This window comes from Chiloscyllium punctatum, chromosome 32, assembly GCF_047496795.1.
Source record: "Chiloscyllium punctatum isolate Juve2018m chromosome 32, sChiPun1.3, whole genome shotgun sequence".
NCBI classification, from domain to species: domain Eukaryota; kingdom Metazoa; phylum Chordata; class Chondrichthyes; order Orectolobiformes; family Hemiscylliidae; genus Chiloscyllium; species Chiloscyllium punctatum.
Window position 1 is genome coordinate 36,638,402 of NC_092770.1, and position 25,585 is coordinate 36,663,986.

The following is a 25,585-nucleotide window of genomic DNA, read 5'->3' on the forward strand; positions in this document are numbered from 1 at the left end:
AATGGTTCAGAAAAAGTTTGGAAGGATGTTGCCAGGGTTGGAAGTTTTGAGCTATAGAGAGAGGCTGAATAGGCTGGGGCTGTTTTCCCTGGAACATTGGAGGCTGAGGGATGACCTTATAGACGTTTATAAAATCAAAAGGGACGTGGATAGGGTAACTGGACAAGATCTTTTCCTTGGGGTGGGTGAGTCCAGAACTAGAGGGCATAGTTTTAGGGTGAGAGGGGAAAGATTTAAAAAGGACCTAAAGGGCAGGTTTTTTATGCAAAGGGTGGTGCGTGTATTGAATGAGCTGCCAGAGGAAGTGGTGGAGGCTGGTACAATTACAACATTTAAAAGGCATCTGGATGGGTGCATGAATGGGAAGAATTTAGAGGAATATGGGCCAAATGCTGGCAAATGGGAGTAGATTGACTTAGGATATCTGGTCAGCATGAATGAGTTGGACCGAAGGGTCTGTTTCTGTACTGTACATCTCCATGACTCTAACACAATAATAACATGAATAAATAATGTCATAAAGCTGTACAACACGGAAGCAGGTTCAACTTGTCCATGCCGATCAAATATCTGGGTGCTGATGAATTAAGTCTGCTTGACCTGGAGGAATCAGTTTGTATACTTGGTCCCATAACTTCCTTGTTCTTTTCGAATTCTGGAAAACAAATTCACAGAGCAGGACATTCCCTTTTCTTGTCTCTGTCTGGGGGTGGACATCTTTAAGATTGAGACATTTAATGCCTACTCCTCCACTCCAGCAGCAAGAAAGCCACTGGATCAAGGACCAGTGAAGCTTCTCAGCCAATTAGTTCCCTCGACAGATGGGTCATACTCCACTCAAAGATGACAGCCAATCAAAGGGATGGGCAGAAGATTCTGTTGTAGCAGTCAGGAAGGCTGCTACTTCTCCAGCCAAATCAGAACAAAGTTAATCAGGCTGTGAGAATGCTGAGGCCCTTCAGTGGTAGCTAACCCACCCTTAAGGACTGTAACTATGGCAGGTTGGGAGGGTTGACCATGGGCTTTTCTGCTCGGGGCTTAATTTGTGAGGTCCTGAGAAAGGGCAAGTTATCTCCCAGTCCTAGTCCATCAACTTATTTAACCTTCCTGTCATAAAAAATTCCACACACTGAATTCACCACATATCAAGTTTGAAACCCATTATCCATCCCTGAGCCCCCTGCAATTCAGTGGTGGCTCAGGGATTAAATGGGAGCTATTCTGCTGCTTCCTGTAGGTTCCCCAGCCATCTTGTTGTGTTTGCCAGCAGCCTCCCAAGGGAGGGAGGTGGGGGAGTTGCAGGGAGGATTTCCTCATTATCATACGTTCTGTACCTGACTGAGAGAGTAGGTTCGAGGTAAGGGTTGAATTTCACTGAAAACCACCCCACTTTACCCCTTCTGTGACCACTATTCCTTTTGGCCTGAGACCCTTGATGATCTGCTGGGCACATTCAATACTGCTACTGATTGTGCAGAAACATGTTCAACTGGACAATATGTGTAAGGGGTTACATTCAAGGTCCCACACTGAATTGAAAAATCATTTTCTTGTTGTTGTCACCATTTTCTGCTTTTTACTTAAGATATGTGATTGGGTTTGATGCTACTGGTCATTCCATTAGCATACCACATGTATATTGATATCAATTGTCAACTGTTGCTCAGTGCTGGCCCTCAATTCTAAGTGGTATGAGTTCAAGTCTTATTCCAGAAACATGAGTTTTGCAGGTGGTCATCCAAGTGCAGAACGGAGGCAATGCTACACTCAGAGGTGTCAGTTTTTGGGCAGCACATTAAGTCAGTCTGTCTCCCCTTTAATCCACTGCATTTATTAAAGAATAGTAGGGCAGTTCTTCTGGGTAACGTTGCCAAGTTCATTTCTCAATCAACATCACTAAAACAAGATGACAACAACTTTATTGATATAATTTGTAAAAGGTGCTATATAAACGCAAATCTTGTTTACTATCTCCGCTGTTAAGTATCTACTTAAACAATAGCATGACCTGGGGCTAGCAATGAGAATCTTTACTCTGTATAACAGCTATTGGAATTTTTGTGGATGTTGTCACGTGAATTCTATTATCTTTGGAGAAAGAGAATTGAAAAGAGCATCAAGACAATGCACTTCAGCCTAATAATTCCTGTACTTTATACAAAATGCAGGATACGGTTTTCACAGAAATAAACATCAAGTTTCATGCATTTTATTATGAAAACAATAAAGACACAGTTTACTAACTCTGAGCTCATCTGCTCCACTACGTTTGCTCAGGCTTTTAAAATGCAAAGCAAGATTTTGTTGCAATTGTGAGACCGTCACCTTTGTGCATCTGGAGAGGGATGGCACCAAGAGACTTCCAGTACTATTAGCAGAGCTTTAATTCCTTTGCAGTATTTATCTTGCTTCCTCTTAAATATACCTATGATATTCACCTCCACTCCTACCTCTTCCACATTCCCTGTTTACTTCTGGGAAAGAAGTCTCTCCCAACTCTCCTGTTAAATTTGTTGTTGATTACTTGAGGTTTGTTCATTTAACTTCCATTTCCCCTACAAAGGAAAACATAATCTTTACTTCCTCAAAACAGCTTCATAATTGGAAAGGTCTCTGTTGGGACACTCCTTCATTCGCCTTCTGTTTTTGAGAAATAAAAGGAGCTTGTGCCCAGCGCTTTGCATTTTGGTTAACCCAGTTACAATGCAAGTTTAATATGATACCTACGCTTTTCAGTTTGCATAATATTCTTCCCGCTGATCAGCTAATTTGTCATCTTAATCAGAATATTAACCATTCTATTTGAAAGGTGCTTACTTATCGTTTAAAATAAACTGCTGAATCATCTCATTTAGGACAAATCTTCTGCTCCTGGTGTTTGTAAGCTTGAGGTGGGAAGGGTTCTTAATTAGGCAGTGTGTTAGTGCACTCAAACCCTGCCACTTTATCACCTCCTCCAGAATTAAGCTGTCAGAGAAAGGCCTGCGGCATTCTTACTCCTTTGCCAACTGAGGCCCTTAAGTTTGTTTTTATATTTATGCATGAAATGTGGGCATTTCTGGTTAGGCCAAAATTTATTTCCCATTCAGAATCATCCTTTATATTGAGCTGCTTTCTTAAACTGCTGCAGTCCGTCTGTTATGAGTACATCCACAGTACTGTTAGGAATGATGTTCGAGACGTTTGATCCGTTGTCTATGAAGAAACCATGTTATATTTCGAATGTGTCATTTAAAGGGAAATGGACATGTGGTGGTGTTCCCACGTATTTGCTCCCCTTGTCCTTTTTGCTGGTGGTATACTTGGGATTTGGAAAGTTGTGCTGAAGGAGCTGCAACAGGTTTCTTCAATGCACCTTGTAGCTGGTGTACATTGCTGCCACTGTGTATCATTGGTGAATGTTTAAAGTTGCGGAGAGAGTGCCAGTCCTCTTTGGTTGCTTTGTTTTGGAATATAAAAGGCTTGAGTATTGTGAGCTGCTCTCATCCAGGCAAGTAGGGAGTATTCCATCATCCTCCTAACTTATGCCTTGTTAAATAGAGCTGAAAATGTGTTGCTGCAAAAGCGCAGCAGGTCAGGCAGCATCCAAGGAGCAGGAGAATCGATGTTTCGGGCATGAGCCCTTCTTCAGGAATGAGGAAAGTATGCCAAGCGGGCTAAGATAAAAGGTAGGGAGGAAGGACTTGGGGGAGGGGCTTTGGAAATGCGATAGGTGGAAGGAGGTCAAGGTCAGGGTGATAGGCTGGAGTGGGGGTGGGGGCGGAGAGGTCAGGAAGAAGATTGCAGGTTAGGAAGGTGGTGCTGAGTTCGAGAGTTGGGACTGAGACAAGGTGGGGGAGAGGGGAAATGAGGAAACTGGAGAAGTCTGAGTACATCCCTTGTGGTTGGAGGGTTCCTAGGCGGAAGGTGAGGCGCTCTTCCTCCAGCCGTCGTGTTGCTATGGTCTGACGATGGAGGAGTCCAAGGACCTGCATGTCCTTGGTGGAGTGGGAGGGGGAGTTGAAGTGTTGGGCTACGGGGTGGTTGGGTTGGTTGGTCCGGATGTCCCAGAGGTTTTCTCTGAAAAGTTCCGCAAGTAGGCGGCCTGTCTCCCCAATATAGAGGAGGCCACATCGGGTGCAGCGGATGCAATAAATGATGTGTGTGGAGGTGCAGGTGAATTTGTGGTGGATATGGAAGGATCCCTTGGGGCCTTGGAGGGAAGTAAGGGGGGGAGGTGTGGGCGCAAGTTTTGCATTTCTTGCGGTTGCAGGGGAAGGTGCCGGGAGTAGAGGTTGGGTTGGGGGAGGTGTGGACCTGACGAGGGAGTCACGGAGGGAGTGGTCTTTTCGGAACACTGATAGGGGAGTGGAGGGAAATATATCCCTGTTGGTGGGGTCCGTTTAGAGGTGGCGGAAATGACGACGGATGATACGATGTTTATGGAGGTTGGTGGGGTGGTAGGTGAGGACCAGTGGGGTTCTGTCCTGATGGCGATTGGAGGGGCAGGGCTCCAGGACGGAGGAGCAGGAAGTGGAGGAGATGCGGTGGAGAGCATCGACGATCACGTCTGGGGGGAAATTGTGGTCTTTGAAGAAGGAGGCCATCTGGCCCTCACCCTCACCTTACCTCCTTCCACCTATCACATTTCCAACACTCCTCCCCCAAGTCCCTCCTCCCTACCTTTTGTGTTAGCCCTGCTTGGCACACTTTTCTCATTCCTGAAGAAGGGCTCATGCCCGAAACATCGATTCTCCTCCTTGAATGCTGCCTGACCTGCTGCGCTTTTCCAGCAACACATTTTTAGCTCTGATCTCCAGCATCTGCAGTTCTTACTTTCTCCTTGTTAAATAGTGGACAGACTTTGGAGTCAAGAGATAGTTACTGCAGAATTCTAAGCCTCTACCCTGTTCTTCTAGTCACAGCTAGCCCATTTCAATTTTGGACCCGAAGATGTTTTATTTCAGCAACTGTAATGCTATTGAATGGCAAAAGCACATGGTTGGATTCTCTCTTTGTAAGCGGCCACTGTCTAGCATTTAGAACATAGAACATAGAACAGTACAGCACAATACAGGCCCTTTGGCCCTCGATGATGTGCTGAACTTTTATCCTACTCTAAGATCAAATTAACCTACAAACTCTTCATTTACTATCATCCATGTACCTACTCAAGTATCATTTAAGTGCCTCTAATGTCCGTATCTGACAATACTACCATGGTTGGCAGTACATTCCATGCACCCACCACTCTCTGTATAAAGAACCAACCTCTGACATCTCCCCTAAACCTTCCTCCAATCACCTTCAAATTATGCCCCCTTGTGATAGCCATTTCTGCCTTGGGAAAAACTCTCTGGCTGTCCACTCTATCTATGCCTCTCACCACCTTGTACACCTCTATGAAGTCACCTCTTATTCTACTTTGCTCCAATGAGAAGAGCCCTAGCTCCCTTAATCTTTCTTCATAAGACATGCCCTCCTGTCCAGCCAGCATCCTGGTAAATCTCCTCTGCACCCTCTGTAAAGCTTCCACATCTTTCCTATAATGAGGCGACCAGAAGTGAACATAATATTTCAAGTGTGGTCCAATCAGGACTCTGAAGAGCTGCAGCATAACCTCACGGCTCTTAAACTCAATCCCCCTGCTACTGAAAGCCAACACACCATACGCCTTCTAAACAATCCTCTCAACTTGGGTGGCAACTTTGAGGGATCGATCTATCCATCTGTTCCCCTACATTGCCTAGAATCCTGCCTTTAATTCTGTAACCTGCATTCAAATTTGACCTTCCAAAATGAATCACTTCACACTTCTCCAGGTTGAATTCCATCTGCCACTTATCAGCCCAGCTCTGCATCCTGTCAATGTCTCGTTGGAACCTACAACAGCCCTCCACACTATCCACAACTCCACCAACCTTTTTGTCATCGACAAACTTACTAACTCACCCTTTTATTTCCTCATCCAAGTCATTTATAAAAATCACAAAGACCAGAGGTCCCAGAACAGATCCCTGTGGAACAACACTGGTTACCGAGCTCCAGGCTGAATACTTTCCATCTACTACCACTCTTTGTCATTTATGGGCCAGCCAATTCGGTATCCAGATAGCCAGGTTTCCCTGTATCCCATGCTTCCTTACTTTCTGAATGAACCTACCATGGGCAACCTTTGTGTGGCAAGAATGTTATTTGCCACTTACCAGCCCAAGCCGGAATAAGTGCAGGTCTTGCTGAATATGGTGCAGCCTGTTTCAGTAACTGAGAGTCATGAATGGCGCTGAACATTGTGACCTTATGGTGGAAGCAACTGAAGGTGTTTGATTGTAAGACAATACTGTTGCCTTTGAAATATTCTACACAGACATTTCAACTAATTTATTACTCATAGAACACATTTACCCAGATACTCTTACTGTATGAGACAAGTAAAGGACTGCAGTTCAAACTATTTTTTATTAAAACACACTCAAGTTAAAGAAACAAATCTTACAAATAAGTAAAATAAATTAAATGAACTTTTCCCAAACTAGGCTGCCTGCCTGAAAAACACACACTACTCGCTGTGGTGAACTTGTTGGGGCTGCGGGGTCCAATTCACTAAATTCTGTCGACAAGGCACTCAGGTGAATCTTGCATGGCGTTTTCACTGAGGGAATGGCTACAAGATGTCCCTTCTCATCCTCCCCTTTCTGAGCCCTTCTGGAATATTCTCTGACTTCAACCAATAGTGTCACAGGCAGGGGTCACAGTGCCAAATGAGGACCATCCAGGTCATCCTTGGTGTAACTGCACCCTTTCCAAGATGTGATTTATTTCGTGGTGCCAAGTGGTCTGGCCAAAACTGGGAAATACACAAACATTACATTTCTCCTTATTGTTCCGGCTGAGTATTGCTTAAAGCACTTCAGGTCATAATGACACTTCCTTGTTAAAGTCAACTGCCTTTGTTCAATATGCAGGACAGATTTGGGCTGATCCTTGATAGCTTTTGACCTGTGGTAAACCTGACCTTTCTGCATTCCATGAAGTCCTGCTTGCATAAACTGTTTAGCTGATTTTATGTTGGGCCTAGTTACTTAGGCCATTGGCGACTTGGCTATTATCTCTTCTCTTGATCCCATAGCTCTCAGTGAATATGATTACACAAATAAATAAGAGTGTGGTGCTGGAAAAAGCACAATAGGTTAGTTAGCATCTGAGGAGCAGGAGAGTCAACATTTCGAGCAGGACCTTTTGTCAGTCTACTGTGACTCTGCAGTCCTCTCTATCTCCTAAATGATCACACAACCCAAGCTGAGTTTACCTTGTCAGGCAAGCATTTAAGTCTCAGTTAGCCAAAACTACTCTGAGGAACTCCTGCCATAATGTCTTGGGATAAAAGTGATAGACCTCCAACAAATCATAACCATTTCCCTCCCTATGAACTGTGTCCAACCAATAAAGATTACCTCCCCCCCCACCGATCTCATTAACTTTAATTTTACTAGGGCTGTTTGATAGCTGTACTCAGACAACTGCTGAGTTGATGTCAAAGGCAGTCACTCTTACACCACCTTTTGCATTCTGTTCTTTTGGATCAGGAATTTAATGAGGTTAGGAGCTGAGTTGTCCCAGAGAAATCCAAACTGAACATCATCAAGCAGGTCTTGATAGCACTGTCGAGCTTCTTCCACCACTTTGTGATGATCGAGAGTGGACTGATGTGATAATAATTGACTGGGTTAGTTTGTCCCTTGCCTTGTGGACAGAACATACGTGAGAGATTTTCTACATGGATAGTTGCCAATGTAGCTGTACTGAAATTGATTAGCTAGAGTATGGCTACTCCTGAAGCAGAAGTCGTCTGTTGCGTAGCTGGAAGGTTGACAGGATTTTTCCCCTTTGTAACTTCCATTGCCTTCAGCCATTTCTTGGTGTCACATAGAGTGAATCGAATTGGCTGAAGATTAGTATCTGTGATGCTGGGCAACTCAAAGATGCTGAGATTGATCATCCACTTAACACTTGTGACTGAAAATGATTAGAAATGCTTCAGCCTTTTCTGTTAGACTAATGTGTTGGCTGCCCCACCATTAAAGATTTGTGGAGTCTCCTCCAAATGTTAATAGTTTAATTGCTCACTGACATTCATGGCTGGACGTACAGAAGTGAAAAGCCTAGATCAGATCCATTATCAGTGAGATTGCTTAGCCTTGAGCATTGTACGTTGCTTAAGCTGCTTGGTATGTAAGTAGTCCTGCGCTGTAGCTGCAGCTGACTGACACATTAGTTTTTGGTAAGTTTGGCACTGCTCCTGCCATTTGCCCCAGGATTCTTCATTGAATCAGGTTGATTCTGCAGGAGGTAGTGATGATAGAATTGGAGTATGCAAGGCGATGATGGAGTTACACATTATAATGTTTCTGTCTTAATGGTTAAGAGCCATAGCTTATAACAACTACTGAGGGAACAATAAACTAGTTTTCTTCAAGTTTATGGTTTTTTATTACTGTAGAGAAAAGAGATCCTCCTGCCCTTGCAGAGATCTGATGACTTCTTCCAAATTGTTTCAGCTACCTGGGAGCCAATCACATAGTTATTAGCAGAAGAAGACCTTTGTTATTAATAACTGATCACCATATCATAGACCAATCAGTTGCGTGTTGCTAGCTGAAGCTCCATTCATACACACCTCTTGGCACCAGCTTATTTGTAACCAGACTTCCACTACTACTTAAACAAGCTTTCCACAAAGAGTTATGGAGGTAGAATACAGGGATGCCAGGTAAATCATAGGGAATACCTCAGCTAGGATATTATCTTCAGTTCTAAACACTGTGCTGCAAGAAAATGCCAGTGTTTTAAGGTACAGTAGAGTCTCTCAGTTGTGATACCATGCATGAGGACTTCAGTTATGTAAATAAATTATAGTTGTTTTTCAAAGGGTAAAACATGTTGAGAGGAGGTTTGGTAGAGGAGTTCAAAACCATAGAAGGTTTTAATAGTAATATATCAGGAAAATCTGAAAATGGAAAAGCCAATCAATTCTAAGTCTTATTTTTAAATCTCCTTCTGCAACAATTCAGCCCCATCTTCCCCCTCAATAGAAATATCCTATGCCTTCATGGACATCTTATGGACATACAAATGACATTATAAATAAAAGTTTCATCCGTGTAAGCACAACATTACAGAAGATAAACTAACAAGGATTTTGTAATTAAATGCTTATGATAATGTTTGCACTGTGATGCACCAAGGAAATATTTTGTTTTGCTAGTTATTAAAGAAAACAGTTTTAAACCAGAATGTTATGATGACAATAGGTCCACTCCTCCTTGTGTTTCACTAACTTCCTACCTTAAAAAAAAGCAAAATATTTGGGAAAGAACACTAATACACAGAAACCTTTGATTGCTGTGAAATCTCAGTGGTAGTTTTCATGTACCAGGATTTTTCCAACTGTCTCCAATTGCTGATTTCAGCACTTCCGTTTCAACTGTGATAATTGAAGTTACCAGCTAATAGTGATTTTATTTTGCTCATATACAGTTACTAGTTTCTAAACAAGTTTAGTCTGATAGGTGCTTAAGCAAGTCATTTTGATTTAAACAGGGGGAAAGTATATTTCACAAATATTTACTAACCAGAAAGCAAAATGTTCTTAAATTCCCTCATCTTCAGCTTGCTGCAGATTGGTTCCACAGACTATGAATATGATAACATATATTTTCAGCTTGGAAATCAACCATATTTTCCTCTTGTTGAGAATGCTTGAGTGACATTCCACATGTTCTAAATTACTTGGATTCCATGGCCAGCCACGAAAATTTCCATCAACATTTATAAACTTCTCACTGGGATAGTCTGTTTGAAATCAAGCCCATCTATTCCTGGAGTTGTCAGAAAAGATAAAGATTTCTAAAATTATATTGAATTCTCCCAGTTTAACACTGATGTTAACAGAAAGCATGGACCAGATTTCTGACCTTTATAAGGATTGCTATTCATTATAAAGAAAATTGATTGCAGGTGCGAGGTGCTGCATTTTGGGAAAGCAAATCTTAGCAGGACTTAAACACTCAATGGTAAGGTCCTAGGTAGTGTTCCTGAACAAAGAGACCTTGGAGTGCAGGTTCATAGCTCCTTGAAAATGGAGTCACAGGTACATAGGATAGTGAAGAAGGCGTTTGGTATGCTTTCCTTTATTGGTCAGAATATTGAGTACAGAGTTGGGAGATCATGTTGCAGCTGTACAGGACATTGGTTAGGCCACTGTTGGAATATTGTGTGCAATTCTGGTCTCCTTCCTATCAGAAAGATGTTGTGAAACTTGAAAGGGTTCGGAAAAGATTTACAAGGATGTTGCCAGGGTTGGAAGATTTGAGCTATAGGGAGACTCTGAACAGGCTGGGGCTGTTTTTGCTGGAGCATCGGAGGCTGAGGGGTGACCTTATGGAGGTTTACACATTATGAGGAGCATGGATAGGTTAAATAGGCAAAGTATTTTCCCTGGGGTCGGGGAGTCCAGAACTAGAGGGCATAGGTTCAGAGTGAGAGGGGAAAGATACAAAAGAGACCTAAGGGGCAACCTTTTCATGCAGAAGGTGGTACGTGTATGGAATGAGCTACCAGAGGATGTGGTGGAGGCTGGTACAATTGCAACATTTTAGAGGCATTTGGATGGGTATATGAATAGGAAGGGTTTGGAGGGATATGGGCCTGGTGCTGGTAGGTGGGACTAGATTGGGTTGGGATATCTGGTTGGTTGGACCGAAGGGTCTGTTTCCATGCTATCCATCTCTATGACTCTATAAACAATTCTGAATCACTGACATACAATTATATTGGTTGAAACTTTAACCCACTTATAAACACCTCTTCCCTCATCAATGACTAGTTCTCAAAATTGGGTGTTATGGAGGAAGAAGACAGGGAAGTCATTTCAATGGTCCATTTCCCCAGGTATCACTGAGATGGTCATTTTTAGCTTGTAAGGAAGTGTTGCTGCTTGGTTCTCCCTCTCCAAATGTTGTCATTTGTTTGCAGAAGGTGTATGTTGGCTGCTTCAGACTAATAAAACCTTTGTCTTACAGAGTAAGAGCCACAGCTTACAGCAACTGCTGAGGGAATGATAAACTGGCTTTCTTTAGCCTTAAGGTTTCTTATTACTGCAGAGAAAAGAAGTACTCCTGCCCTTGCATTGATCTGATGACTTCTCCCAAGCTGTTTCAGTTCCCTGGGAGCCAACCACAGAGTTATTGGAGCAAGAAGACCTTTGTCATTAATAACGGGTCATTGAATCTCCGTTCATACACACCTCTTGGCACCAGCTTATCTCTAACCAGACTTCCACTACTGCTTAAAATAAGCTTGTCACAGAGTTATGGGGGTAGAGTCCTTATGTATATTTACGGCTCAGATTTTTGATCAGTTATAGGGTTATAGTAAAAGGACAGGAAAGTGGAAGTGAGGAGTGTCAGATCAATCATGATGCTCTGGAACAGTCTGGATCAGTCTCGAGGAGCTGAATGGCCTACTTCTATTCCTATTCCTTACGTTCTTGTGTAATGTAAAATGCAGTATGCTGTAAATAACACTTAGAATGAGTGTCAAATTACTTGCTGTTTAAGAATGCAGCAAATCTTCAACAGTCTTTGTTTTTTTTTCAGTAGCACTTTTCTTATTTCAGTCCATAATTAAAAGTATAGAAAACTCAAAAATATACAATCTTTGCAACTTCATTAGCTACAAATTTCCTGCTGATTGAGAACTATCTGAGGAACTACCTACTTTTCTGGATCATCTGTTCCCAACTGAATAGCATTGAGCAGCTCTATTGTTATTCACAAGAACTAGTCATGATGTAGTTTTCCGACCTTATTGTCAAATTAAAGGAATCAGAATGAATTTCAGTGAGAGTTACATGATTGTATGTCAATTCAGCTTCAGAACAAATTGGTTCACTTATAATTTAGGTATGAAATGATTATAACAATACTTCACATTATGTCTAGATCCTATGACAAGACAAGACTTCTCAGCTTCCTTGAGAATTATAATTTTTTATGATACAACTGGTGAACTGCTTAACTCCCACAGAGTGTTGTATTTTCAGATATTATCACTGCCAGCATATAGCATTCTGGTTAGGGTAGTTCACTGCCATCAATTCTCTTTGCTCAATCTCAGACCTACCTAATTATCAGTAGTAGAAGATAGACCATTGGTGCACCTAAACAAAAGAGGCACTTGCCTTGTCTAACAAGATAGTTTACTACACAATAGATGCTGCCAGACCTGCTGAGTTTTTCAAGCAATTTCTATTTTTGTTTCTAATTTGCAGCATCAACAGTTCTTTTGGTTTTATTTAGGAATCAGTACAGTTTACATTAACTTGCTGAGCATACTTACTCAGGGGATTATTTTTCATTTCACCTATTTTTCTAAACAACCTGTTCAGAGATGTCATTACATACCTCTTGAGCAGGTGGGACTTGAAACTGTGCCTGCTGTAGGGGTGTGGACATTACCACTGCACCACCAGTAGGCCCTCGTAATTGCTAAGGACTCTAAGCCAGAATACAGTTGCTCTTTTCAAAATGAACTCCACTGCCTCCAGTGTCACCAAGCTGGTCCTTTCTCTAAAAGCTGTTCCTTTTCTCAAGGATACTGTGTCTTTGGCTTTTTCAGAGGGGTCGTAAAAACAGTCCGGGCTCTGAAACGACTGGTTTGGTACAGAGACGAAAGGGTTTACTGAGAGGTCTTTTTGTTCATATGTAAGCAGATGAGAATTTAGGCCAAAGCTTTAATGATTTATAAGTGATGTGTATAATGAAAGGAAGTGGTAAAAACAAGGACTGCAGATGCTGGAAACCAGAGTCTAGATTAGAGTGATGCTGGAAAAGCACAGCAGGTCAGGCAGCAGGAAGGGCTGATGAAGGGCTTTTGCCCGAAACGTCGATTTTCCTGCTCATCGGATGCTGCCTGACCTGCTGTGCTTTTCCAGCACCACTCTAATCTCGACAATGAAAGGGAGTGGTCAATCCTAAAAGCTGAAGTCTTGGTTGAGTCAGTTCAGCAGTGGGCTGTGTGGAAATAGGCTGCTGGACTCTCTCTCCTTCTGCCCTCCTAACTTCAACCTGTAAGCCTCTGTTTCAGTTTTACTCTATGTTTAAGGGGTTTGTTTATTGGGACTGTTGTGTATTTTTGGAACAGCATAAGTAAGTCTATATTCTGTTCTTTGTATTTTATTCCATAATTTTGTGAATGATTTTTTTGTCAGTTTTAAAACCTGATAGTCAACCTAGCTAATTTACTCTGGGTACTTTTCACTGTACACTTACCAAAACAAATTGCAAAGCTATGGTATGGGCTGCCTGCTTAAGAATGTTTTGAGTGGTCTGGCTGAGTCCATAACACCAACTAAAGACTGTGCAACCTTTTCAGACTGGGTAAGCTTAATGCAACATGAACAGAAACTCTCCAGAACCATTCTCTTCTCCAACAAAAGCTACTGAATCACCAAATCACTATGCTTAAGTATTTGTGAGCATCTAACTTTCACTTAACACCATTAATTTTCCCACCTTCTGCAGAGGTATTGATGTCATCACAAAAATTAATAACATTTTGTTTTGTTTGCTAATTAAACATTTTCAAATTAACACAACATAACAAGTGGGCGGCACGGTGGCACAGTGGTTAGCACTGCTGCCTCACAGCGCCTGAGACCCGGGTTCAATTCCCGCCTCAGGCGACTGACTGTGTGGAGTTTGCACGTTCTCCCTGTGTCTGCGTGTGTTTCCTCCGGGTGCTCCGGTTTCCTCCCACAGTCCAAAGATGTGCAGGCCAGGTGAATTGGCCATGCTAAATTGCCCATAGTGTTAGGTAAGGGGTAAATGTAGATGTAGGGGTATGGGTGGGTTACGCTTCGGCAGGGCGGTGTGGACTTGTTGGGCCGAAGGGCCTGTTTCCACACTGTAAGTAATCTAATCTAATCTAATAACATAAGATGGTATATAGTAAATGACACAAAACAAGGGAATTTTCCATGATAAGACAGAGGAGACACTATTTTATGTGGATGGGTTTACATTATGATAGCCAGCTGTTTTTATTGAAAGTCACAAAGCTCAATTGCTAAATAATCAAACACCGAAGTCATTATTGCAAAATGCCAGAGCAGAATTCTGGTTTTCTTTATTCCATTACATAACCGATGAATTCAGTTAAGGTTAAAATATTCTGATGTCTGACTTAAGTCAATTTCATTTGCTGAGGGCATCATACATCCAAGAATCTGCCTTGTTCTTGTTATGCTTCTCTGTGTGGCACAAATTTGCAATTTGATGGAGTTAGATGGTAAGAAAGGCACACCAGATGTACTGTTTCATTATATCAAATAGAAAAATGTTAAATGGGGCAAATTTAATGCATGAGTCAACGGTATCGTTAAAACAAATTTCATTCTTACTCAACAGTCATATATATTACCGATGCAAGTCTGGAAGTACTTACAATTATCTTTATTACAAAAATGAATCACTGCAATATGTTAAATACATTTTTAAGAATAAAAATTTGTTCATTATGTTTTAAAGAACTATGGGATATAGGAACAGATTCATAAAGATTCCCAATGGCCATTTATGGATTGAAGGAGATCACCATGGACACAGCTTTGACAGCAATGCTTTTGGACCTGTAAGTTTATTCTTTTTTTCTTCAGTCTGTTAAATTAATGTTGTACTTGCAGCCATCAAGATGATGAAATAATGGAAGAAGTAACTCAAATAGATTCTGCAAATTGTTCAATTAGCTTTGTACATATAATTCAGACTGGGTATCTTAATAGGCAAAGAATGATGTTATGATGTGCTGTATTTTCACTTGACTACTTAATGACTTTCTGTAAAGCATGGAAAGTTATCGAAATTATAGAATAAGTAAGTGCAGTCTCATAAAGATGCATATTTCTTATTTAATTATTGGTAAGTGTCTTCTATAAGAAAACGAATAGTAAGGCACTAGAAAGAAATACTTTGAAGTGAAATTCTATTGCTGCATAGCATTTATCATGGAATCATTCTGTAATTTCCACAAAAAACTCCATTGGTAAAACATAATCTGTCCTTTAAAAATATATATACACATTGGAGCAAATACTTATTTCACATGTTTTCGTTTGAGAAGTTAAGGTATAAATGCAAAACATGGGTTAAGTGCAATTGAAGCACATGATTTTAATTGTATTTAACAGTTTAGAGCAATTTTGCTTTAAGAAGTTACCCATATCGTTTCATTCAATCAAAGTAGACAAGCATGTTTGATTTGCGAATTAGAGTAAATTAGCTTTAACGTGTTCAGTGAAATCTAAAAGGCTGTAAAATTCTGATTAGTCTACATTTTCTTCTAGATGGTGGATCTTAAGAAAGTTCCCTGGTTTCAATTTATTGAGGGACCTATTGCTGGAAGACATCAGTGGCACTTTGGGGTTGGAAGAGTGCTAAAGCAAAGAAGTGACTTCAGGCAGCTTGTGTGTTGCTGTCAGTAGACTCAGTAAGGGCAGGAAGAGTCCCTGGGAGCTATTTATAGTTCAGTGCAGTTGTTGATGGTGTAACGGAAGCCAAGAAATAGTATATGTTTGATACACATTGAAGAATGAAGCTCTTGGAGTACTCACAGGAGTAGTGTTAACTTCATTGTCTATAAAAGAGCGGGAATTGTGTTGAGGAGTTGAAGCTGGGATGCAGTCTTCGGGACTCTAGTGAAACGCAGTCTCAGGAGGTCAAATTAAACTACCTCAACATGAAAATCAATGAGATAATTGCTGTCAGAGACGTTTTAGGAAGGTTGAAGGCTGGATTCTCAAGAGTGAAGAATTAGGATCCCTTGTAAAGGAGATAATGGCTAGTATTTTCCAATTTGCCTACAAGAGTGATGGCAAACATAAAATGAGGGATACCCCCAACCATTGTAAATAGGATAGCCCACTGGACTTTCTACTTATCAGCCATGTAAGATGATCTCTCAGTGGGCATTGTGTTCAATCACTTCCTACAAGGGTATTATCTTGCGCTGTCTAAGGTTGTTAGTCAATCAAATGCCAGCAGTCACAGTGAGCATTACTTCTGAAACCAAGGCTACTGTTGGCATGTTAACCATGAATATAGGAGCAGTGAGAATGGCACGCTTGTGGAGGGGGGGTGGTGATCAGATGGTGGAGATGACAAAGTGAGGTATGGTTGAAGGTAGGGAAGGGTGTTTGTTGCAAGGATGTGGCTTTCATGGCCATCCCTGAATCTCAGTCATTCCCTTAGTGTCACCCAGATTATGGCAAATTGAGTTTCATCCCAATCCTAGTACCAGTTGGGAAGGATGCCTCGTTCTTGCCTGCCAAGAAGAGAATCATAGTGAAATAGTCCTTAGGTTGCTGTTAACTGACTACTTAAGAACCTCAGTTGGTGGTGGAATGGGAAGATTAAGCTTTTGACTTCCCACTCAGGCTTTAATTGCTGTAATGGCAGGGATATTGAATGTATCTTCTGAATGTAAACTTGTCTAATTATCTTCCCATTCTGCCACTTTCCTCACTGCTTTTCAGGAGGGAAGAGTCCACCTGAAATTTTAGTGAGATTTGACCACATGTTCTATTTGATGTGCTCCATTAGGTATTTGTCCATAATTTCTGTCAAATCATATTCATCATGTTTATTGTGGATATTGTAGTGATATTATGCTTGATTAACTTTGTATAATAAAGTTTAATGTGTGTGTTAAAAACAATAGAATGGTATGACATTATCCTCTTAGAATCATCTGGAACCTCAAACTTTGTTCACTTCAAGCAAAATAAAACAATCCTTTTTTTAGCCAGACCTTAACATTCAGCCCCTCTACCACTGATGAGTAGTGGCAGCAGTGCATACCATATGGAAGATGCACTGTAGCAATTTAGTAAGAATCCTTTGGCAGCCCCTTCTAAACATGCAAATTCTACCATCAAGGGTAGCAAATTTGTGAGAACACAACCATCTCCAGTTTATCTCCAAGACTCACACCAACCTGACTTGGAAATGTATCACTATTCCCTCCCTGCCAGCTGGCCAAAATTCTGGAACTCTCCCAAACTTTGGTGTACTCAATCTAATAGACTGTGATGGTTTAAGGAGTTCACTGCCACCTTTCAATGGCAAATAGGATGGGCAATAAATGTTGACTGATCCATCAGTACCCACATCTCAAATGAACAAAAAAAAGACTAAACATGGAGATCTCATCAAGAAACATAACAGCTGACTATCACAGATTATCTGAAACCTCTCCAATTGTCACTAACTTTGTCCTATGTTCTAGATTAATAAAATTAGACCCATATGTGACATTAATGCATCTGTGATTTCCTGGCTTTTCCCACTTCTCAAACAAGAAATTTTAAACTAAATTGCAGTCCTTAAAAGAACTTTCAGTTTCCAACAAATCTTTGGTAAATTTTATTTCGTACATCTTTTTACTCTTCCCAGACATGAAAGAATGAGTTTACCAATGGCGAGAATTATCTATATTACATTTATGTTATTTCCCCCTTGCTCAGTGTGTCTAGAACTTGACAAAAGCCAAAGTATATTTACAATATCACAACTAAAGAATGAGTAATAAAAGGGGATAAATTCAGGAGGATGAAAATCCCAAATATTTTCCCCTTTTCAAATCCCTTTTCTGGGTGGAATCTTGTGCTCCTGGATGTCGTAAGGTGGATGCAGTGGTGGGATACACAAATCCCTCACTTCCACCAGAATTAGATTGAGGCTAAGAAGGCCCATGACCAACCTACCCATACCATTGTTAATTGTGGCCAATTATTTGACAGCCAATGTTTGCCTCTGCAGGGATTAGCCCAGCTGTAAGTGGGCTCATCACCATTAGGTACCAGGTTACATTATGAGGGCAGTAGGTTAGCTGGTGACATGTGGTGGTTCCCTAATCAGAGGAAATCATTGCCTGATTGAGGGACTGGACATTTGACAGGAGCTGTTTGCTGGGAACAACCCTGCTGTCCTTGCCTCCACCACAAACCCCCCAACCAATCCTCTAAAAATCACTTACTTTAGTCCTTGGTCCTCTGTAGTTCTGGGATTCGTGAGATGTTTGTTCAGCAACAACTACTGTCTCCTCTAGGTAGATTATCAACTGAGTAGCTGATAAATCTTGCTGGTCAGAACTTGCACAAGGTCTTAATTCCAGGTGAAGAATCACTGATGGCCTTCCAATATCTGATTGGCATGTGATTTGGCAGCTGGTTGAAGTGGTAGCATCGAACTGTTGAGACCCCTGCCACATCAGCATGATTCCACTTCCATCTCCTGCAATGAATTCCTTCACCTGTTAGACAGAAACTTTGTGTAGATGTCATTGTCAGCTGTCTCCTGTTCTGTCAACTCATAACTCAACCTTGCTGTCCTTCCTAATCCTCAGTCACTGTGTTCAGTTTTCCCTCACCAAACTGAGCTCTCCTGGTGGATTAAGTGAGATCCTGTTCTTTAATCTCCTGCTCTCCCTTTCTGACCATTCAATTACCTTTCCTAGAACAGTGTTTGTAGTTAGTTTTCTCAGCCCCTTTGCCAGTTCTAAACCACTGATATTACTGTCTATTTGAAAGATTGACCTTTGGCTTGTATATATTATTTAAACAGTGAAATTAAAAATTAATTTGGTTCAAAATAATATTTCTGACACTCCACTGTTTGGATAATATATGTTGCAACATTTTGTCTTTGGCTGACTTTATTTTCCAAAACAAATACATGTTTGTTCTTTGTAATTCAGTTTAATGCTTTCTTGACTACTGTACTGTTTATTTTTAAAAAATGAACTGCATAACATTAGTTTTTTCAACCTAAAGTTCCCATTAGATTTAGAGTACACAATGTAAAACAGCATATTACAACCAGTTTCTGCTTCATTTAGAGTAGCATAGCTCACTACTTTACAGTTTGATGGATTTTCAATGTAATTCATGCAAAGTAGCGTGGTCCCCAGGATGGGAGTGGTGTCATGGTGATGTCACTGGATCAGTAATCCACAAGCCCAGTTCAAATTCTATCATTGTAGCTGAAGGAATTTAAATTCAGTTAGTTGCATTAGTAAGTCTGGAATTGAGAGCTGGTGTCTGTAATGGTGACTGTGAAACTTGATTGTTGTAAAAACCTGTCTGGTTCATTTGTGTCCTTTTGGAAAGGAAATTTGCTGCTCTTACCCAAGATATGTGCATCTTCAAACCCTTATCAACCTTTAATTGCCCTCATGAATGGCTCAACCAGCCACTCAGTTGCACTAAACAGGTAGCAGATGGGCTGCAATGGTTTAGCCGGTTTAGCCTTTGCGGGACATTTAGAAATGACAAATTCTGACCTTACCAGCAACTGTCTACAACCTATGAAAGAACAAAATAAAGGTGATTTGAATCATGAAGCTGACTGATAGTTTTGTAAAGATGAATGGCTGCATACTTTTCAGCGTTACCTATTACTTACAGCTCAATTTCTTTCAATTGCTGTAATGTTTTAAATTAGTACCTGTAAACAAATAGAGAATTGTAGAAAGAAAAAGAAGTGGATGATATGCTTCAAATTGTATAAAGGATTACTACTTGAATGAGAATTAATGGTGCAAACTTCCTCTGGAATGCTTTGAAGGTTTCAAGGTTAATCAGTTTCTATTTCAAAGTACTGCTTGTACGCCAGGATAAATTATTGCATAGAAGAAAAATAATAATGTGGTAGTGGCAAAATTTATCATGTCACTCCATTAAATATTTTGAAGGATGGAATTTTCCCATTTTCAGTTTAAGTGTTTTGTTGAATGCAATCCATGGTGTCTAGTCCAGTGTGGATCGGAGCAAAGTTTCTCATGCAATCTTCCAACGTACACCAACTGGAGCTTGGATGCTCTTCTTCTATAATCATGGGGAAGGAGAGGTGGACGTTCTTGCAACTGCTAGGATCTTCAATGGTTCATGCCTCTGAGACTATATTGAAAGTCCAATTGCACACCACTTCAGATGCTACCAGCCAGGACATTCTATGGTGCTGGACCATAGGGAAAGGAAAACACATACCTTCACCTGGAGGTACTAATGAATGGGCTGTCAGAGAGAAGGGCCATCCTTTTTCTTGTGGACTGCCACAGGAGGCCACGCCACCAAGCTTATCCAGGCTGGACACAGATAGTAACCCATGTTACTGCTGTGACCCGGGTTAGAGAGAGCACATGTACAGGAAAATGTCACTGACCTTCTCCACTATGAAAGGGTAGCTGTTATCATTTTGTCTTTGCTACCTCACACACGCTCAGCAACTCTACACTGCACAAGCCTTTCGTCAAGGCTCATGGACTACAGCTTTCACTATTATGTGCATCATGTTTACTCAATCCAACCTATCCTCCAAAACTACGCATCCTTTCTGCCCTCTGCACTTCCTACTCACTAAGGACAGCTCACCATGTTTCCTACTGCTAAAATGTTGCTGCTAAACAATGACCCAATTGAAAAGGCCATGGCAAAATACAGAGATCATATGTCCTTCAGAAATCCAAATTTAGTTCATTCGTCTTGGAATGAAGCTTCAACAATGTTACCTCTAGTTTTTCATGTATCAATGCATTGTTCTGCCATACTGTCTTGGAAATGTGCTGATCCGCATCTTCATCCTCAGAATGTTGCTGTCAATGCCCCATTTCATCCATATCTGGAACATCTCCACTTTTTGAGCTTCAGTTGTGAAGGGTACAGCTAGCGACAAATGAAATGGCACACCCTTTGTGTGCTATACTTCAAGGATCTGCCAAAGTGATGCAGACATTAAAACCCCTACACTACCTTTAGGAGAGTTTAAGGAAATTGTGACAAGTCCTGTAGATCAGGGTCGCAAAATTCTCCTCCACCTCTTTTGTGAATCTTTACCTGCTGCTTCTCCTTCTGGAGGCTGCATGATTGCTGCTGGAAGTTTTTGTTCTTATTGGCTTGCTCTTGATATTTTAATTGTTGTTGTTCAATTCCAAAAAAAATGTCAAAAGACTCCAGGTACATAAGTAGATAATCTCTGGGGATTGTCAGAAAGTAAATACAATTTTTATAATGGAGGCTGAGCTTTCACATCCATCACGATGAAATCTCATGTTTTGCCCTCACACAGTATAAGTGTGCTTTGCAAAATGTCCTGCCTTCACATGGAGCTTTGAGGTCTATTACCTTATCCAAATGCATGTTACACAACCAAACTTTGTGTACTCTACTGGGAGAGTAGAATTCTGCCAATAAGTCAATATTATAGTTTCCTTCCACCACCACCAAATAAAAAGCTGCCTTGCAAATCACAGACCACATCCTTACAATTCAATTTGCAATTGTGGCAGTTGCAACACATTGTCCTCCAGTGCTGACTGCAGAATTTGTTTGTGAGAAAGCAAAAGCAAGTGCAGCTTTTAAACACTTTGGTCTACTTAATTTGATTATCTGACATAACAAGGAGTCAATTAGTGCGCACAATGTAATGCTCATGATGGCTTGAGGCTGTAAATTTTTAATCTGCGTTCTTGGGTAATGCATGACCTGCTGATGAAGTATAAATTGAAGCCAGATGGGTGGCATTACTGAATCAGTGGAGGCATGGTTACTGCAAGTGGCCCTAGCAGGCTCTCACAATCCAAAGAGAAAAACTGTAACTTACTCCATTCACTTTGCATGCAGTTGGGGCCATTTTGTGTAGTTATTGTACAGTTGACTTTCAGTCTGACATGGCAATATTCCAACTTTGTTTCTGTGCAAGTGACTTGCAGGGCTTCCCTTCGATGCAAGACCTTCCCCATGTTTCTTTTTTTCTTTGACGTTACTGTCCTTGTGGCCCCAATGACCTTTTAGCCTCCTTGTGTTTCTATTGAACTCCTTTATATGACTATTAATGTCACCACTTTAACCACCAGAGACCATAGCTTTGGAAATTTCCATGCCTTTATTGGCCATTGAGAGGCCTGAGTTACTATAACCTGTTTGTAACCCCACTTCCAGTCCATCTCAGTCATTATGAGGTCACATCTTACTATAGCTGAAAATGTGTTGCTGGAAAAGCGCAGCAGGTCAGGCAGCATCCAAGGGGCAGGAGAATCGATGTTTCGGGCATGAGCCCTTCTTCAGGAATGCTTTTCCAGCAACACATTTTCAGCTCTGATCTCCAGCATCTGCAGCCCTCACTTTCTCCCACATCTTACTATATCCAATTGTCCTCCATCACTGGCACCATTCCTCAAAAACTCAGTGCAATGAAGCCCATTTCCAGACACAAGTTGCTTGCTTTTCCCAGGACTCTATGGGCTCCCCTCCCAATAAGCACCATGACCATTCTTTGACCAAACTTCTATGACTGGCTATGATCCAGTTCTTCAGAGTAACATGGCAGGACAGCCCAGAATGACCCAGCCTCCAGTCTGAGGTGTTCATGACACTTGTAATTCCTGATTACATTTGGCCTGCACGACTGACTATGGCTCAATCGCTGAACTGTAGGGACACAGATCCCCTGACTTTGGTTGAACCAAGTGCCTGGCACATGGTGGCCAACCTCAAGGTAGCCCACTCTATCCCTGGGAGTCTGTACGTCAGTGCTGAATTCAGCGAGAGTGCAATAAGAAAGCAATATCTGGTAGACACAGGCTGGACAGAGGCCTCCAAATAAGTGCAAGTAACTGAGTGTAAAGAAGCTAGATGCATCCTGTGCAAATACATGAGATGCTTGTACTTGTGGACAAAGCAACCTGGCAGAAGCATGTAAGGGACTCTATTGAATTGCTGAAGTGGTGTGTAAGTTGGTTCCAAGTGCAGGTATTGTAATGTGGTGAGGCTGTTAGTTTGTCATTGCTGACTTGACTGGACCAAGGGTCAGGGAGAATGGTGTCCATGGAGTGAGCATGAACATTAAAGTGAACATTAAAGTAAATGATGGTTGGGATAAAAATCATTAAGTGGCAGCTGACAGATACTCACTGTCTGTTTTACATGTCACAATTTTATGTTTAGTTTCTTGGGGATGGACAGGAGAGGGAATGGTGGTATGTAAAAAAGCTGAGTTCAGCTATTAATGAAATGCAAATGTATGCAAATTAGACATCTTTTGAAAGTAAGATTTTGAAGTCACTGTTTCTGGCTTCAGTAGAAAATTGCAAATTCATCAAACACAAATTATGAACTTTCCATTTTGTATTTTCCCAACTTTCTCACCATTGTTGCTCACAGCGCACCAGGAATAGAAAACAAAATCTGTCTACTGTGGATCTAACATTAATCAAATTGCAAGATTCAGATTCTGTAATATTAAAAAATAACTTTCAGTGACAATGAGGTTGCTTGATAATAATTATTAAGAACAGGCAACTAGATGTATTATAAAATTTACTTACAGGTGAATGGGCTCTGTGTTTAGTATGTATCAAATGTGTATATTTGGATCTTCATACCCTTCATAAGTTGAGGACTGCAGATCACTCTACCTTCCTTTAACACAACCTCTGCAATGTCTTGACTTCCACCTTTAACTGTTTCTATCCAATTTTGTCTATATGAATGGAATGTACTAATCCTTTCACCAGAATTCCTATTGTAAAATTTGGGCTTGTGTCCTCTAAATTTAAAATGTAATAAACAAGTTGTTTCAACAATTTTGGTTGCACTTGGATTATTCTGTGTGATTCTGATCAACAGGATCTCTGAGATAAGACTGAAATCACTGAATGCAGATCAGCAGTGACAGCACTGTAACAATAACTGGAATGAAGGTATATGTGTTGTTTTCCTCTAGCTGTTAAATTTGGCATTTCATTTACTCAGGCCTTTATAAGAGTGACACATATCCTTAAAAACATCCCAGTGTAATTAAATTAAATGTTTTATTCTGCAGCACTCAGTCACTCCCTTGAGAAACACAGTGAGAAAAATAGTTGAAAGACAACATTATCACTGACCCATACTGAGCTCATTGCAGTAATTCTTAATTATTTCTGTCAGCAGAAAATAGACAAAAAAGTTTAAGTTTTGCATCCAGCCGTCTCATAATTCAACAATGTGTAAAGGGAAAATTTTAATTATTGTAGTGTTTATAAAGGGAACGTAATTAGTGTCAAATGTTAGTTGATGCTTAATGTTTAGAACTAGTGTCGTGAAATTCAAGATTTGCTTTAGAATAAACTTTTATCTATAAATAATGGCTAGATGTGGAAGCCCTTATGTACTGTTTCATTTTTCGGACTGTGATGAGAACTGAACAAGTTCATACTTCAAAATACTTTTTTCATTCGGATAATTTCAATTTATTAGATTTTGTGTCTCAGCAGAATGTGCTTTTAGGACAAAATTATCCAAGACATTTCACACAAGTGTGACTAAACTCTATGGTCAAAGTGTTCTGTATAAAGAAGATGTGAAAGAACAACAAAGAGGTATAGAGGTTTAGGGGATTTTTCTAGAGCTTGGAGCATGGCGATGACGCAGCATCCAATAGTGGGCAAAGTATGTCTTAAACTATAGGTGGACGATCATGGAGTTTGTGGAGGACTGTAAGACTGAAGAAATTAACACTGAGGGAGAGTGAGATCAAAAAAGGCATTCAATAGCAAGTTGAGAATTTTCAATGGGAGTCTTTGGTGAACTGGGAGCTGTGAAGGCCAATTAGGAGAGTGGGCAGTGATGGAATTTCGAGGTCTGGTTGATGTGAAGCTTAGCAGGGTAATATTTGGGAGGCCAGGCAGAACACCACTGGCATAGTCAGACTTGAATGTGACATAAGCACAGATGAGAATTTCTTGAACAAATGTTGAAAGTAGGGTTGGATGCTGGATAGTATTACATAAGGGGAAATCATCAAATCCCTACAGTGTGAAAACAGGCCATTCAGCCCATCAAGTCCACACAGACCCTCAGAGCTTGGTGTGTAATCAGAGGTTTAGCTCAGCATAAAAATGTCAGCTAGATTGGAAACAGTCTCCTTTATCCTAAGCTGGTGGCAACAGTGGGAATAGTATCAATAACACAAAATCAGTGTTTGGGGGAGGAGGGGCCAGTAATGAACTGTAGGATATCATGGCTTATCCAAAACAGTTGGCGACACAATGGCAGTAGAGGCAGAGGGATGGTCAAGATGTAGAATTGACTATAGTTGGTACCATGGACTGAATTTAAGATATCCTGCTGACAATTTGATTCTTTTAACCTTACTCAATACTCAAACCTGGCCTGCACCATCCTCATCCTGTTGGGCTGTATCCCGCCTCATAGGTCCTGCTGATACCCTGGACTTATGTTCCATCTGATACGCATAATCTCCCCGTCTTTGGGGAATTAGCTTTTGTCCCAATTACAGCCATTAGCTTCACCCTGGCCTGGTGGGGTTATAGAGCTGATGACTAACAGGATTTTCCAATAGCTCTCTAAGGTAAGAGTTTCTTCTGAGATGGGTGTCACCCTGATCCAAATAGTCATCAGCTGCAGGGCAACAAGCTTTTTCATAAGCAAATTCCTCATCGATTTTGCAGTTGGTAGATGAGGAATGGGAGAGTGGGTGCAAAGATATGA

At 41.0% G+C, this 25,585-nt stretch overlaps 1 protein-coding gene across 7 annotated transcripts in view; it reads left to right on the plus strand.

Annotated features, from left to right (window-relative positions):
* immp2l (inner mitochondrial membrane peptidase subunit 2) overlaps positions 1-25,585 on the plus strand; it is a 531,344-nt gene that overhangs the window by 364,276 nt on the left and 141,483 nt on the right. For 6 of the 7 annotated variants that reach the window (XM_072552094.1, XM_072552096.1, XM_072552091.1 and 3 more), the window contains one exon: positions 14,568-14,670. In XM_072552094.1, the coding sequence (XP_072408195.1) occupies positions 14,568-14,670 (103 nt within the window). Of the gene's footprint in view, positions 1-14,567; positions 14,671-23,719; positions 23,744-25,585 lie in introns of those variants that run through there. The other variant, XM_072552097.1, reaches the window with a different exon arrangement.